At 42.8% G+C, this 14,233-nt stretch overlaps 1 protein-coding gene across 1 annotated transcript; it reads right to left on the minus strand.

The window, feature by feature from the left end:
- Positions 1–6,093: 6,093 nt before the first annotated feature.
- On the minus strand, positions 6,094–11,449 carry LOC124705824. The gene is made up of 11 exons (XM_047237513.1): positions 11,369–11,449; positions 11,179–11,258; positions 10,522–10,627; positions 9,919–10,017; positions 9,745–9,810; positions 9,486–9,602; positions 8,922–8,996; positions 6,907–7,009; positions 6,751–6,798; positions 6,552–6,673; positions 6,094–6,431 (listed from the first exon to the last, which is right to left on the minus strand). Exons 1-11 carry the CDS (start codon positions 11,432–11,434, stop codon positions 6,330–6,332), a joined length of 984 nt encoding a protein of 327 aa, XP_047093469.1. The 5' UTR covers positions 11,435–11,449; the 3' UTR covers positions 6,094–6,329.
- Between the last annotated feature and the right edge of the window lie 2,784 nt (positions 11,450–14,233).

Here is a 14,233-nt window from a genome sequence, read left to right on the forward strand (position 1 = left end):
CGGGAGAAGAGAAAGTCACACGTGAAAGAAGAAGAGCACACCGAAACAGCGGTGGCTAAAGAGGGGGGCAACAACAATTTTTAGGCTTAATTGCGAAAACCATGTAAGAGGGGGCAACAGCAATTTTTAGGCTTAATTGCGAAAACCATGTGAAAGCCAGGATTTGAACTTGAGACCTGGGGCTCTGATACCATGTTAAGCTTCATGCACTAGCCACTTGAACCAAAAGTTTGAACTGATGGAAAGAGCTAGACAATCCACATATACACTTCACAACACAAACTCCTTCCAATAAACAAAATTTTGCCTAAAATCTGTCTAAATTTACTAAATCTGCAGCAATTAATTTCGATCAGAGCAAGTACTCTAAGTCAGGCTGCCTGAAACTGTTAGAGTTTGTAATGTATTGGTATACGGTGTAGTACACCGACCCTCTACGTATTGTACATATCACGCCAGGGGCTTTTTCTGTGCTATATAAACACGCAACCGATACCGGACAAGGGTATCGTTCCAGCCTAAATATTAACATGGTATCAGAGCCTCCCTTCGTGACCTAGCTGCCACACGACCTTGCCGCCGCCGCCGCTTCCTAGCCACCGCCGCCTACAACCACATCAAACATCGCTGCCGCTGTCTTCTACAGCCGCCGCCCACAACCCACGACAAGATCTGCTGCCGCCGCTTCCTAAAGCCGCCGCTGCTGCCCAAAACCCCTACGACCTAAAACCCTAGATCACAACCTTGCCGCCGCCGCTTCTCCAGCTGCTGCCGCCGCCCACGACCAGATCGCCGCCGCTGTCCATCAGCCGTCGCCGCCATGGCTGCTGCCCTCAGCACCCCTCCGGCCCAACCTCTCACGCGCAACAACTATCTCCCATGGAAGGCCTTGGTGTTTCCCGCCTTCCGCGGAGCTGATGTGTTGGGGCTGCTCGACGGCACCGACTGTGCGCCGCCCAAAACCCTGGACTCCGAAGATGCTGACAAGAACAAGGTTAAGGTTCCAAATCCGGCCTATGGTGCATGGCTTGCACGAGATCAACAGGTGCTTCGGTTCCTGCTGAATTCGTTGTCCCCCGACATACTCTCTCATCTTGATGTCAACTCCACCGCCGAGGCGTGGAAAACCATCACTTCTATGTTTGCCTCTGCCTCCAGGTCTAAGGTGCAGCATCTCCGGGACAGGTTGAACAACACCAAGAAGCTGTCGATGTCGGCAGACGAGTACTTCACGAAGATGAAGGGCTTCGCCTATGAGCTGGGTGCTCTTGGCAAGTCCCTCGATGAAGATGAGGTCATCAGCCATGTCCTCAATGGTCTTGACAAGGGACACTACAACTCCCTCATCACCTCCGTCAACGGCAACCCGGGCACCACCCTTGACGAGTTGTACGTCCAGCTATATGCGTACGATCTGCGCAATGGTGTGGAGGAGTCTCCTGACTCCTTCTCTTCAACAGCAAATGTTGCCAAGCATAACTACCGCCCGCGTGGGCGCACCCCTCCCCCGCGTGGTCGCTCCCCTCCGCGTGGTGGTGGCGACGGGGGCTACCGTGGGCGCTATCCTCCGCGTGCTGGTGGAGACGGGGGCTACCGTGGCCGCTCCCCTCCGCGCCGCTATGATGATGACCGCGGCAACCGCCGCTATGACGATGACCGTGGCACTTGGCGTCGCGATGATAGGCGCCGTGACGACCGTCGCGATGAGCGCCGTGACGACCGTCGTGATGGTGGTGATCGCCCTAGAGGCTGGCGACTGACCGGGCTCCCACTCCCTACATCGACACTGAGTGTCAGATCTGCAAAATACATGGTCACCCTGCTAGTGACTGCTGGTGGCGCTACTCGGATGACAAGAAGAACAATCGTGATCGTGATCGCGAGCGTGATGACAAGGGTGCAATTTTGCGTCCTATGGTGTTGATACCAATTGGTATACAGACACGGGTGCCACTGATCATATCACCGCTGAGTTGAGAAAGCTCTCTACACACGACAAGTATCAAGGCCAAGACCGTGTGCGCACGGCAGAAGGTACGGGAATGCATATTAGTCATATTGGTCATTCAGTTTTGCGCACCCCCCATAACTCATTCAAACTCAATAACATATTGCATGTTCCTAGTGCCTCCAAAAAATTGTTAACTGTTCACAAGTTTACTCTTGATAATCACATCTTTATTGAGTTCCATCATTTCTTCTTTTTGATCAAGGACCAGGAAACATGAAGAACCTTGTTTAAAGGTCCCTGCCATGGAGGTCTCTATCCTTTGATGCCCATATCTAATGAATCCTCCAAGCATGCTTACTTCACAATAAAGCCATCTTCATCCACATGGCATCACCGCTTAGGACATCCCTCTTCGTTTATTGTTCAACAAGTTCTTAGGAAGAATAATATAGCTTACACCCCAGAAAGGACTCCCTATGTATGCGATTCTTGTCAGCTTGCCAAGAGTCATCAGTTGCCATATCCTATTTCCACTAGTAGGTCCACTATTCCCTTGGAACAAGTGTTCTTTGATGTATGGGGTTCAACACCTCTTTCTGTTGGGAAACATGCATACTATGTAAGCTTCATCGATGATTATAGCAAATTTACTTGGATCTACCTGCTAAAAAAGCGTTCTGATGTTTATCAAGCTTTCCTTAATTATCAACAGTATGTTGAGCGCAAATTTGATAGGAAAATTGTTACTATGCAAACTGATTGGGGTGGTGAATATGAAAAGCTAAATGGTTTGTTTCAAAAGATTGGCATTGTTCATCATGTCTCTTGTCCCCATGCACATCAACAAAATGGTTCTGCTGAAAGAAAACATCGTCATATAGTAGAAGTTGGCATTGCACTTCTTGCCAATGCATCCATGCCTCTTAAATTTTGGGATGAACCTTTTCTTACTGCCACTTTTCTCATTAATATTCTTCCTACCAAAGTTCTTGATCTTAAAAGTCCAACTGAATGTCTTCTGAATGTTACACCTAATTATGATGTTGTTCGCACCTTTGGTTGTGCTTGTTGGCCTAATCTCCGTCCATACAATAAACGGAAACTTGCTTTTCGCTCCACCCGGTATGTATTTATTGGCTATAGTCCACTTCATAAGGGTGTCAAATGTCTTGATGTTTCCACTGGTCGCGTCTATGTTTCTCGAGATGTTGTTTTCGATGAGAATGTTTTTCCCTTTGCCTCGCTTCATCCTAATGCCGGTGCCCTCCTCAAGAAAGAAATTCTCCTCCTTCCTACATCCTCCACATCCACATCCCATGGGGCTGCACAAAATACTGATGATCATATGTCTCCTATTATTCTTGTTCCTAATGTGTTGCAGAACATCGAGCATGCTAAAGAAAATGGTGCAAGATACGAGGAGGAACATTCCTCTGCCTCATTGGATCCCGAGGACGATCTTGGCACCGATCCCGGTGCTGATCCTCGCATGCCGCCCGGGGTTCTCCCGCCCAGGAGCCCTCGTTGCCGCTCCTGTCTTCATCCGCCACGCGGCCAACTCGGGTTGGCTCTCCCCAGCATGCGTCTCCTGGTGGGCGCGAAGGGGCATCGCCCCCGCCCACGCATTCCGCCTCTTCGTCACCTTGCGAGAACACGGTGGTGCCCATGTCGTTAGCATCCATGTCGCCTAGCGAGGAATGGATCTTCTGCGACTGAAGATACTGTAGCGTCTGATGGTGCTGCTACTTCATCTGATGGTGCTGCAAATTCAACACCAACACCACCGTCACCTCCTCGCACTCGACTTCGACAAGGTATAAAGAAACCAAAAATATACACTGATGGTACGGTCAGATATGGTATGCTTTCTTCTACATGTGAACCTTGTACTCCGAGTGAAGCACTTGATGACTCAAATTGGAGAAAAGCAATGGAAGAGGAGTATGATGCCTTAATGGTTAACAAAACATGGCACCTTGTTCCCCCAAACTCCAGGAAAAATTTGATTGACTGCAAGTGGGTCTATCGCATAAAAAGAAGAGCCGATGGAATAGTTGATAGATACAAGGCAAGGTTAGTAGCAAAAGGATTTAAACAAAGGTATGGCATTGACTATGAGGACACTTTCAGCCCAGTGGTAAAAATTGCTACTATTCGAACTGTTTTGGCTATTTCTGTTTCTCGAGGATGGAAACTAAGGCAGCTAGATGTCAAGAACGTGTTTCTTCATGGTGTTCTTGAAGAGGAGGCCTATATGAAACAACCTCCAGGTTTTGAAGATCCTCACGCTCCGCATTATATTTGCAAGCTTGACAAAGCATTGTATGGGTTGAAACAAGCTCCTCGTGCCTGGTATTCAAGGTTGAGTTCTAAACTGTGCAATCTTGGTTTTACACCCTCCAGAGCTGACACCTCATTATTTCTCTACACCAAGTCAGGTATTGTCATATTTGTGTTAATCTGTGTTGATGATATCATAGTCACAAGCTCCTCTGATGATGCTATCTCTACTCTTCTACGGAGTCTAAATGAGAATTTTGCTATTAAGGATTTGGGTGACTTACATTACTTCCTTGGCATTGAGGTAAAGAAGACACAAAATGGTTTGTTGTTGACACAAGAAAAATATGCTACAGACATTCTTACCAAAGTTGGCATGATTGCATGTAAACCGGCTCCTACACCACTGTCATCATCTATTCTTACCAAAGTTGTCTCTCACAGTTGGTACACCTCTTGGCTCTGAAGACTCATCTCAGTACAGGAGTATAGTTGGAACTTTACAGTATCTAACCCTGACACGACCAGATTTATCCTTTTCTATCAACAAAGTATGTCAATATCTTCATGCTCCAACTACAGAACATTGGTCTGCTGTGAAAAGAATTCTTAGATATGTGAAGGATACATTGAAACTCGGCATAACCTTTACAGCATCTTCATCCACACTTCTTAGTGCTTTTTCAGATGCAGATTGGGCAGGTTGTCTTGATGATCGGCGCTCCACAGGTAGTTTCTCCATATTTGTTGGACCTAACTTGGTTTCCTGGAGTGCTAGAAAACAAGATACATTGTCTCGGTCTAGTACTGAGGCTGAATACAAATCTCTTGCAAATGCCACAGCTGAGTTGATCTGGGTAGAAGCTCTCCTTGCAGAACTTGGAGTAAAATTGAAGCAAAAACCAAGTCTTTGGTGTGACAATCTAGGTGCTACCTATTTGTTTGTTAATACTGTTTTTCATGCTCGTACTAAGCACATAGAAATTGATTTTCACTTTGTTAGAGAAAGAGTTGCTAAGAATCAGCTAGCCATTCATTTTGTTTCTAGCAAGGATCAAGTTGCAGATGGTTTTACTAAGGCTCTTCATGTTAAGAAGCTAGATGAGTTTAAGCGTAATCTCAACCTCTCCAAGGTTTAGATTAAGGGGGACTGTTAGAGTTTGTAACGTATTGGTATACGGTGTAGTACACCGATCCTCTACGTATTGTACATGCCACGCCAGAGGCTTTTCCTGTGTTATATAAACACGCAACCGATACCGGACGAGGGTATCGTTCCAGCCTAAACATTAACAGAAACAACAGGGTGAAATAACCGCTAACACAAAAAAAAATCACACATAAATGTCCCTCATTTCAAAGGGTTCCAAGAGTCCGTGATATTGTTTATACATTTATACTAGCAAGAAATACACAGCAGCCATGCCGTGTCATATATCTCGCGTTGTATTAAATCCTTTTCTCTTCAAAAAGGTTCGAAGAATGCCCTCTGAGTTAAAAAAAAAAACGCCTTATGTAAGGTGACTTTGACCCCGAAAGTGAAAACAATGGTGATGATTTACATCTCCATTTTCTCTATAACTGGAAAGCCGACCATGTCTAACACATACTCACTAAAATGATTTATAACACCACTGCTTGGAATCTCCAAGCAAAAGTCTGTTCCAATAGGCAGAGCCAAGCAAACATGAGCATAAGAGCAGGAAAAAAAACCACACAAACTGCAGTCAGATAAAAGATCAACCCCGTTAACTATGCTCCTTAAAATGAAACTAACTTGTGGAGTAAAATGTTGATAAATACTATTATAAATGTCCATAGTTTACCAGTAACTAGGTGAGGACGAACAAATATCTTTGGTGTTACCGGAACAAAGCCAACTTTTTTACTCATTGTGTACTAGAGATAGAATCACTAGTAAAAAAAAATATTAAGCTTGGTGTCAGGAGAGGCGGCAAGGAATTTTATTTGTCGCAAATTCTAGCAAAAAATTAGCTAGAGATAGAATCACTCTTTTCCATCTATTGAATATAATGGATTCCTGAAGTTACAACACTACTATAAAACAGATTCACAAGCTACAGCAATACCATCTAGGTTAAACAGCTGGTCCTTGAAGCCGGTTCACTATTTCCTCTGCTCTAGCTTGTATCTCTTTTATATACTCAACAAGTACCCGTTGCTGATAAGAACCTCCTTCCTGTCAAAGAAAGGGGGAAATAAAGATGGACAAAATTGTGTAAGTGGATGCCCACGACAAGGTACTGACAAGTTAAATAGTTACTTTCTCCGTAGAAACTCAGAAGATTACAAATCTTACCGTACGAATCAAGATTCTCTCAATTCTCTTCTTGGTAACAGCGTGAAATTCTTCAGGTGAAACATCTCCCTTTCCAACTGTAAGTCCATCAAGCAACAGCTTGTTCCAGTCACTTTCTGGAGCTGCATTGTAAAAACTCAATATATCAAAGGCGGTAATTATGGACAGTATAAAAGAATCTCTTTCGTAAAATTCATACCCTCTATTATCGATTCAAGGAACTTTTCAGGCACTACAACCTCTCCCCCTGAGAAAGTTAACATACACTCAGGAATCAACCAAAATGCAGTTAGTTCTGAACATTTGAAGCTGGACAGCCTAAATTGGATTGACACACACAAAAAGAAGAGATTACCTTTATGAGCGTAACTGCGCTTTCGGAGAAAGTTGGAAGCATATAGTTGCAACACCTTTTGGAGCATTACTTGAAGCCCTGGCTTATCTCCATCACCTTTGACCTAAACACATGTAAATATTAATAATACAAACAAAACTTTTGCTTCGGCACACTGGCCTTTACAGGAATTTTCGACTTATGATGCAAATCAACGGTGGAGATTAGAACTTACCCCTTCATTAAAAATGGTAATCTAGTCATTTTAAGTGGTGGGGGCAAGATTAGCAACCAGGCTGTTAGATCTTTTGCTAAAAAAGTCGTTGTTAGATTTTTCCTGGTATTTTTGCGCGGGCTATTTGTGGAGACGATTCTTTTCTTGCTCTACCAGACTGCATGGAAAGAACCTGTGTTTTTTTTTGTAGATTTGATAATTAAAAAAAACCAGCTGACAAGCACACGACACTGCTGCGAGAAAATTCGTTCTCAAACTAAAGGGTCATTAGGCTGCCATTAGAGCATATGGGCAAGCTTTCAGAAGCGACCAAAGAAAATCTCCGGTATACATGGTTAGGAAATAAAATGGGAGCGCGTTGATTTGGCAGTCTGCTACTGGTTTCAGTATTCCGTACTGGATCCACGGTGAAGTCTGGATCGATTTATACAGATGAGAGGCATAGAGGAGTAGAAAGTAAAATACTGCGAGCCTGATGTTGGGGAAGACGACTAGATTGAGGGTCATGGAATATCCTGGAATTTTGGATGGTGGTTGGAGATCGGCTCCTCTGGTAAGAAAAAATGTAAGATCTTTTTTTTTAACTAAAATGTAAGATCTTTAACTAACAAACTAACGGGCCAACTAATCTCAATTTACCTTAACGATAAAAATAACATTTTAAGTTCTTTAGGGGGTAGGGGGGGGGGGTACTGAAGCACCCCTCTATAAAAACTTGAGGGCTCCTTTGATTCATAGGATTTGTGAAGGTATTGTGCAGGATTTGTTTTCTATGAGAAATTTTCCTATACAAGTTGTTTGATTCATAGGAACACATCCTATAGGAACTAACCCTATAGGAATCTTGTAGTGTAAATCCTATAGGGAAAAAAAGCATTAGGTCATACCTCATGGAAAAATTCCTTTGCTACAATCAAACATACTTCATCTTTTCATAGGATTCACATGGACATGACATCCCAACCCTATGCTTTTCCTATTTCTATGTTTTTCCTATCCTATGAATCAAAGGAGGCCTAAAAGGGTATTATCTTAATTCTCTGCCGATCGATCCCTCATATGTTTTCCTCTTTTCGGCTAATGATTTCTCCATAGGCAATTAGAAGCCCAATAGCAAGCTCAAAAACAAAAAAACTACAAGGCTCAGGTATAAAAATATTACATATAAATTTCAAATATTGTGCATATATATGAAATTACACATAGATGTGCAATTACGTACATATGTGCAATTTCACACTAACATGCAATTGCACATTCATGGCCACTTCAATTTATATATTATTGTGCAGTTACACAATAGCAAATTACGTAGTATGATACACATTGCTAACTGATGTGCAATTGCACATTATTGTACAATTACACGCTAATGTACAGTTGCAAATGATAATATTCAGATGCGATTATGCGGAGATTTCTTGTTTAATTACAATTCATGTCGACTGCAATTCACATACTATTTGTGTAAATTGCATACTACAGTGCAATTGAATACTAATAGCTAGTTCGTATGCATGCTACTGTGCAGTTGCATATTATTTAATGCCCCTAAATATAGATACACCAACAAAAAATATCTCTAAAGAAACAAGAAGAAAAATGGCCCGATAAAAAGTATAATAGCAAACCTGACTCATGCCCAACAAAAAAGCCCATAATCACTCTCAAAAAAAAATCCGAGAACAAAAAAGGAAAAGAAAAAAAAAAGCAGGCCAATCCAACCATCAAAATCATCAATCGAGAGCTAACCAAAACCAGCCGAGTTGGCAACGGCGAAATAGTAAATAGTACCACTTACTTGCCTCAGCTGGGCATTAACTTCGGACAGAAAACTCTCATCTAGCTGTCCTTCTTTTTCTCTATTTGATATTTCCTGGGAATAACAAGAGCACATTAAAAAAATCACATCAGAATATGGGGAAAATATCAGCATCCCAAGGTAAAATAGTACTAAAAAAATTCTGAAAGAAACAGAAGGTCATCGCGCAAAGCATAAATAAAACAAGATTCTAAGTTCGATGTCAAAATCTTTACACTAATTATCACATTTCACAACTATGATGTTGAAGTCAACTACTGCGCATATGATACTGAAAGAAGGGCTCAAGTTCGATATTTCAAATCCAAGGAAAAAATATAATTAAGAAATGAATGAAAATGGGTAGCATTGACGCAAGGTGTACAAAAGTGTTCTTTTGCTTCATGTCTGACGCCAAACTTGAAATGTATAATGGTACCAAAGTTAACATGACTGGAGCACAAGATATGCATGTCAGAGAATAGTTTGGTGGTTGTTATTGTCAGTGTTCTTTGAAATACATTCCACGAAAGAACAGTCTGAACAAAAGAGACTTATGCTTACTTTCTCCATCAATTTGAGAGCATCTGGATTTCTTGGTGGCCACATCACTTCTTCTCCTTCTTGCATAACAGGACTAATAATTGCCTTCAGAACATCAGTTGACTGTTCAATCTTTTCCTGAACCATAGAGATTATATTAGTAGCATGCAAGGCAAATGTTGTAATCACAATAAAAATACAAAAGTTTCAGGATTTCTCATCAGGTCATTGACAGTGGCACTAAAATGAGGAGTTATGCATGAGAGAGCATAGTTCTTACATCAGTCTTGTGGACGACACGGTCAACTATGTTCATGATATTCTCGGCCAGTTCTTCGTAATCTTTCTGAAAAACGAAAGGGAGATGGCAATCCTAAAGTTAGAGAAAAATCAAGATAAAAGAGAACGATATACGAAATTATATAAAAGAAAGAACCCAGATGTGAAAACATACTTTGTCATCATCGGATTTGCACAGATCAATCCTAGCAGCCAGCCGAACCCAGAAACCCTCGCTAAATGCTAGAATATTTTCAACCACTATTAGATCAAGCTGTTTGCATATAAGAAGGTACATTAGTTCCTTAATCTAGTAACTTATTATTATGTACAAAATAAAATTAAACAAGAAAGGAAATTGTCGATTGAATCAACAACGAATAACCCACCTGAAATATTTCCAATGGGGATTCACCCCTTAAGATATATGGAGTAGTAGGCATCTAATCTAATTTAGCCACATATTTGGGGACACTTCGAATGAGCGCTCATAGATAAAATAATAGGAAAAACTGACAGCTCATAAGTACCTTCTATTGTTTAAGTAGCTAATCAGATGTCACCAACCAATTCCCAGCTTGGTTCTAAAGATTTTAAAGTATGCATGAGAAGGATGCTGGAAGCACATATATTTAGTTATAGATCAAAGGTTTACGTATTGAATGGAATTTCTGAATGATAATGAATCTACTTCAACATTGAAGTGTAGGGAAAATATAAGTGCAGCTTGTTCTGACAAGACAGATCAGTCAGACTGAAGATATACAGAATGCTTTACCTCTGTGGGATTTGCATCTCTCAGCATATCAATCAGCCTATCCACTTCAATTGTCTTCTTGAAGGATTCTTCAGGACCTTTAACGGCTGCGCATAACAAAGTGTTCCTGTTTTGATGAAAACATAAGTTCTTGGCGAATTATGCGCATTTAACCGTCACACCATCTATTCTCATGTGTACGTTTGAAAGCAAAATCACATGATGAATGTGGAATGACAGTGTAATATCATAGTTTACGAACAAACATGCCATGAACATGCTTACACAACTATTAGAAAATTGCATCACTACCAACAATAATGTGAGTTTCTAGCATTACTCAGGGTAGCTGACAACAAGTGCAGTGCTGTGAATCTACTTAAGCTTCCAATGTCACATTCAGTGCTGATATTCAGATAAACATAAACAAACTTCCAGCACAAATTCGAAACTGTTTACAGTTCTGAAATTTCCCCATACTCATGTATTATCTCCCAATTCCATACAGTACCAGCTAATCAGGTGACGTGAAAATCAAGATGAATCGTGCATTTTTCTAACTGGAGAAACAAGTTAAACCAATTCAGATAAAATGCCGTTGCTGCAAACCGATAAGTCTTCAGTATACACAAGAAAACTAAACTGAAAGAAAACAGAGAGCAAGCGCAAGACACGAACCGCCTCCGTCGATGCGCGTGGAAAGCTCTCCTCCGAGAAGAATGCGCGTGGATCCCCCAGCACCACTGGCGCAGCGAATCCTAGCCAGTACAGAATCGATTAAAGGAAGGAGACGAACGGTCGTCAGAGGAGCCCCCTGAATCCACTGGAAAGGAAGAAGCGAGATGAAGAGGGTGAAGAGGGCGCGAACCGCAAGCCGAGGCAGGGACGGAGACGGCGGCGGGCGGAGGGACGTGGAAGCGGTGGCCGTCGCCATCTGGGGCCGTGGCGGGAGCGAGGCGGGGAGGACAGAGAAGGGGAGCGCGCGCGCTTGGTCCGCTCCACGAATCCCAAATCTAATCCTGACAGGTAGGAGTGCCCACTTTTTTTTTTAACAGGAAAGGTCCCGAAGGACATGGAGCATGCACTCATATCGTCGGTGGGAGTACAATTACATGGAGGACCTTAAGGAAAAGGAAAAATACAACCAAGTCCCTACATCTTGCAACAAGCACCCCACAAAGATGCGCCAAAACACGATCGAGTCCAAAGCCATCGCCGACGAATTTTGCAGAAACACGAATTGCACAGCGCAAGCTTGGCAAATTATTAAACATATAAGGTCAGGCCCAACTTTATAGATAAATCCACACACCACAAGCATTCACTTTTACAACGATTTTCAGGAAAAAAACATTTTTACAACGGGTTCGAAACCCACCAGATCTCAATTTCCACACTATTACAAATTACTAAGATGTCAACCGAGGTACGTGTCGGCCTGGATTACAACAAACATATCTGGGTAGCACGCCTCAAGTGTTGTCGTCATCCTCCGTCCCTTGTCCGCGCCTGGAGCCTCCTAACTTCAACCATCGCCGTGTTATGCCCGTCAGTCTGACCAATACCCTCTATCTCTGCATATGCATCGACATTTGGGACAATGCATCAGCAAGGTTGTTGATCATCTTCCCCTCAATAACTAGCTTATTCCTAATATTCCAAAGCTCCCAACTTTAGACCGCAAAGGTGAACCAAACTAGCCTACATAGGGCCCTCGACAAACCATAGATGATACCCAAGAATTGGCCGGCCCCTGTCATATTCCAATTGCAATTTAGGAGCTCCCTAACTTCGGCCCACATAAACTTGGCCATGTCACACCCTCCCACAGATAGTGCAGTTCCCACCTGAAGGGCCTCGCCATTTCACAGTTGATCCCCTAATGGGAGACGACCCCTAAGAAATTGCCATAGGAAGACCTTGATTTTAGGCGGTACCCTTGTTTTTCACACATCCGAGAAATGTGTGACCACCACATCAAGAGATAACCTACACTAAAGGGAATTCACCGAGTACTCCCCTGAGGCCTCGAGTACCCAGGAAACCTTATCATTCCCCCTGGCTAAAAGGATGAAGATCAAAGATACTCAAAAGGTTGGTCCACTCCACCATTTCAGCCAGACCAAAGGTTCTCCTAAACCTAATGTGCCATCCCTCGACGATCTAACCCCTGCAACCGTTGCATAGGGGTTCTCGCAACACTCGAATAGTTGTGGAAAGCTCACCCTGAGCGGCTCATCCCCGTTCACCAGTCCAGCCAGAAGTAGGTTTGTTTCCCGTCGTGGACCTGGTGTTTCTCCCCCAGTTTGAAGTACCATTTCAGCTTCTGGATGGCATTCCAAAACTGAGATCGCCGCGTCGGCACTGTTCGAGAGAAAAAATCATGATTGCCCAGGTATTTAACACGGAGGTGGTCCGCCCATAGACCTTCCGCGTCCTGGTATAATTTCCATACCCACTTCAACATCATGGCGATATTCATGAACTTAGTATTGAGGATTCCCAAACCCCCAAATTCTCTCGGCTTGCAGATTGTAGCCCAGTCATCCATATGGTACTTTCTCTTGGTACCCACCCCTTCACAAAAGAAGCGAGACCTCAACTTGGCAAATGGCAACACCAACGATAAATAGATGAGGAGTTAATCTGTAATTTATTCTGGCATGTTGATGCGAACCGGATTTTGGAGATTCCACTAACGCCTGATAGAAAGGACTTTGTGGCATGACACTATAAAAAGATAGCCCATTTGCAGTTTGATATGCATATCATGCTTAGTGAGATTACAATTTAGGGGATAAGCAAGACAGAAGGATATAATTGGAGATTCTTGCTTGTGACAGTAAAGCACACGTCCGTTGGGAACCCCAAGAGGAAGGTATGATGAGTACAGCAGCGAGTTTTCCCTCAGTAAGAAACCAAGGTTATCGAACCAGTAGGAGATGAAGATCACGTGAAGGTTGTTGGTGAAGGAGTGTAGTGCGGCGCAACACCAGGGATTCCGGCGCCAACGTGGAACCTGCACAACACAATCAAACTACTTTTCCCCAACTTAACAGTGTGGTTGTCAATCTCACCGGCTTGCTGAAAACAAAGGATTAAACGTACGGTGTGGAAAATTATGTTTGCTTGCAGAAAACAAAAGAGAACAATGATTACAGTAGGTTGTATTTCAGATGTAAAAGAATGGACCGTGGTCCACAGTTCACTAGTGGTGTCTCTCCAATAAGATAAATAACATGTTGGGTAAACAAATTACAGTTGGGCAATTGACAAATAGAGAGGGCATAACAATGCACATACATATCATGATGACTACTATGAGATTTACTTAGGGCATTACGACAAAGAACATAGACCGCCATCCAGACATGCATCTATGCCTAAAAAGTCCACCTTCGGGTTAGCATCCGCACCCCTTGCAGTATTAAGTTGCAAGCAACAGACAATTGCATTAAGTACCAGTGCGTAATGTAAACAATACAAATATCCTTAGACAAAGCATTGATGTTTTATCCCTAGTGGCAACAAGCACATCCACAACCTTAGAACTTTCACGTCACTCGTCCCGGATTCAATGGAGGCATGAACCCACTATCTAGCATAAATACCCCCTCTTGGAGTTACAAGTATCAACTTGGCCAGAGCCTCTACTAGCAACGGAGAGCATGCAAGATCATAAATAACACATATATGATAGATCAATAATCAACTTGACATAGTATTCCATATT

The sequence above is a fragment of the Lolium rigidum genome, chromosome 4 (genome assembly GCF_022539505.1).
Source record: "Lolium rigidum isolate FL_2022 chromosome 4, APGP_CSIRO_Lrig_0.1, whole genome shotgun sequence".
Classification (NCBI taxonomy): Eukaryota; Viridiplantae; Streptophyta; class Magnoliopsida; order Poales; family Poaceae; genus Lolium; species Lolium rigidum.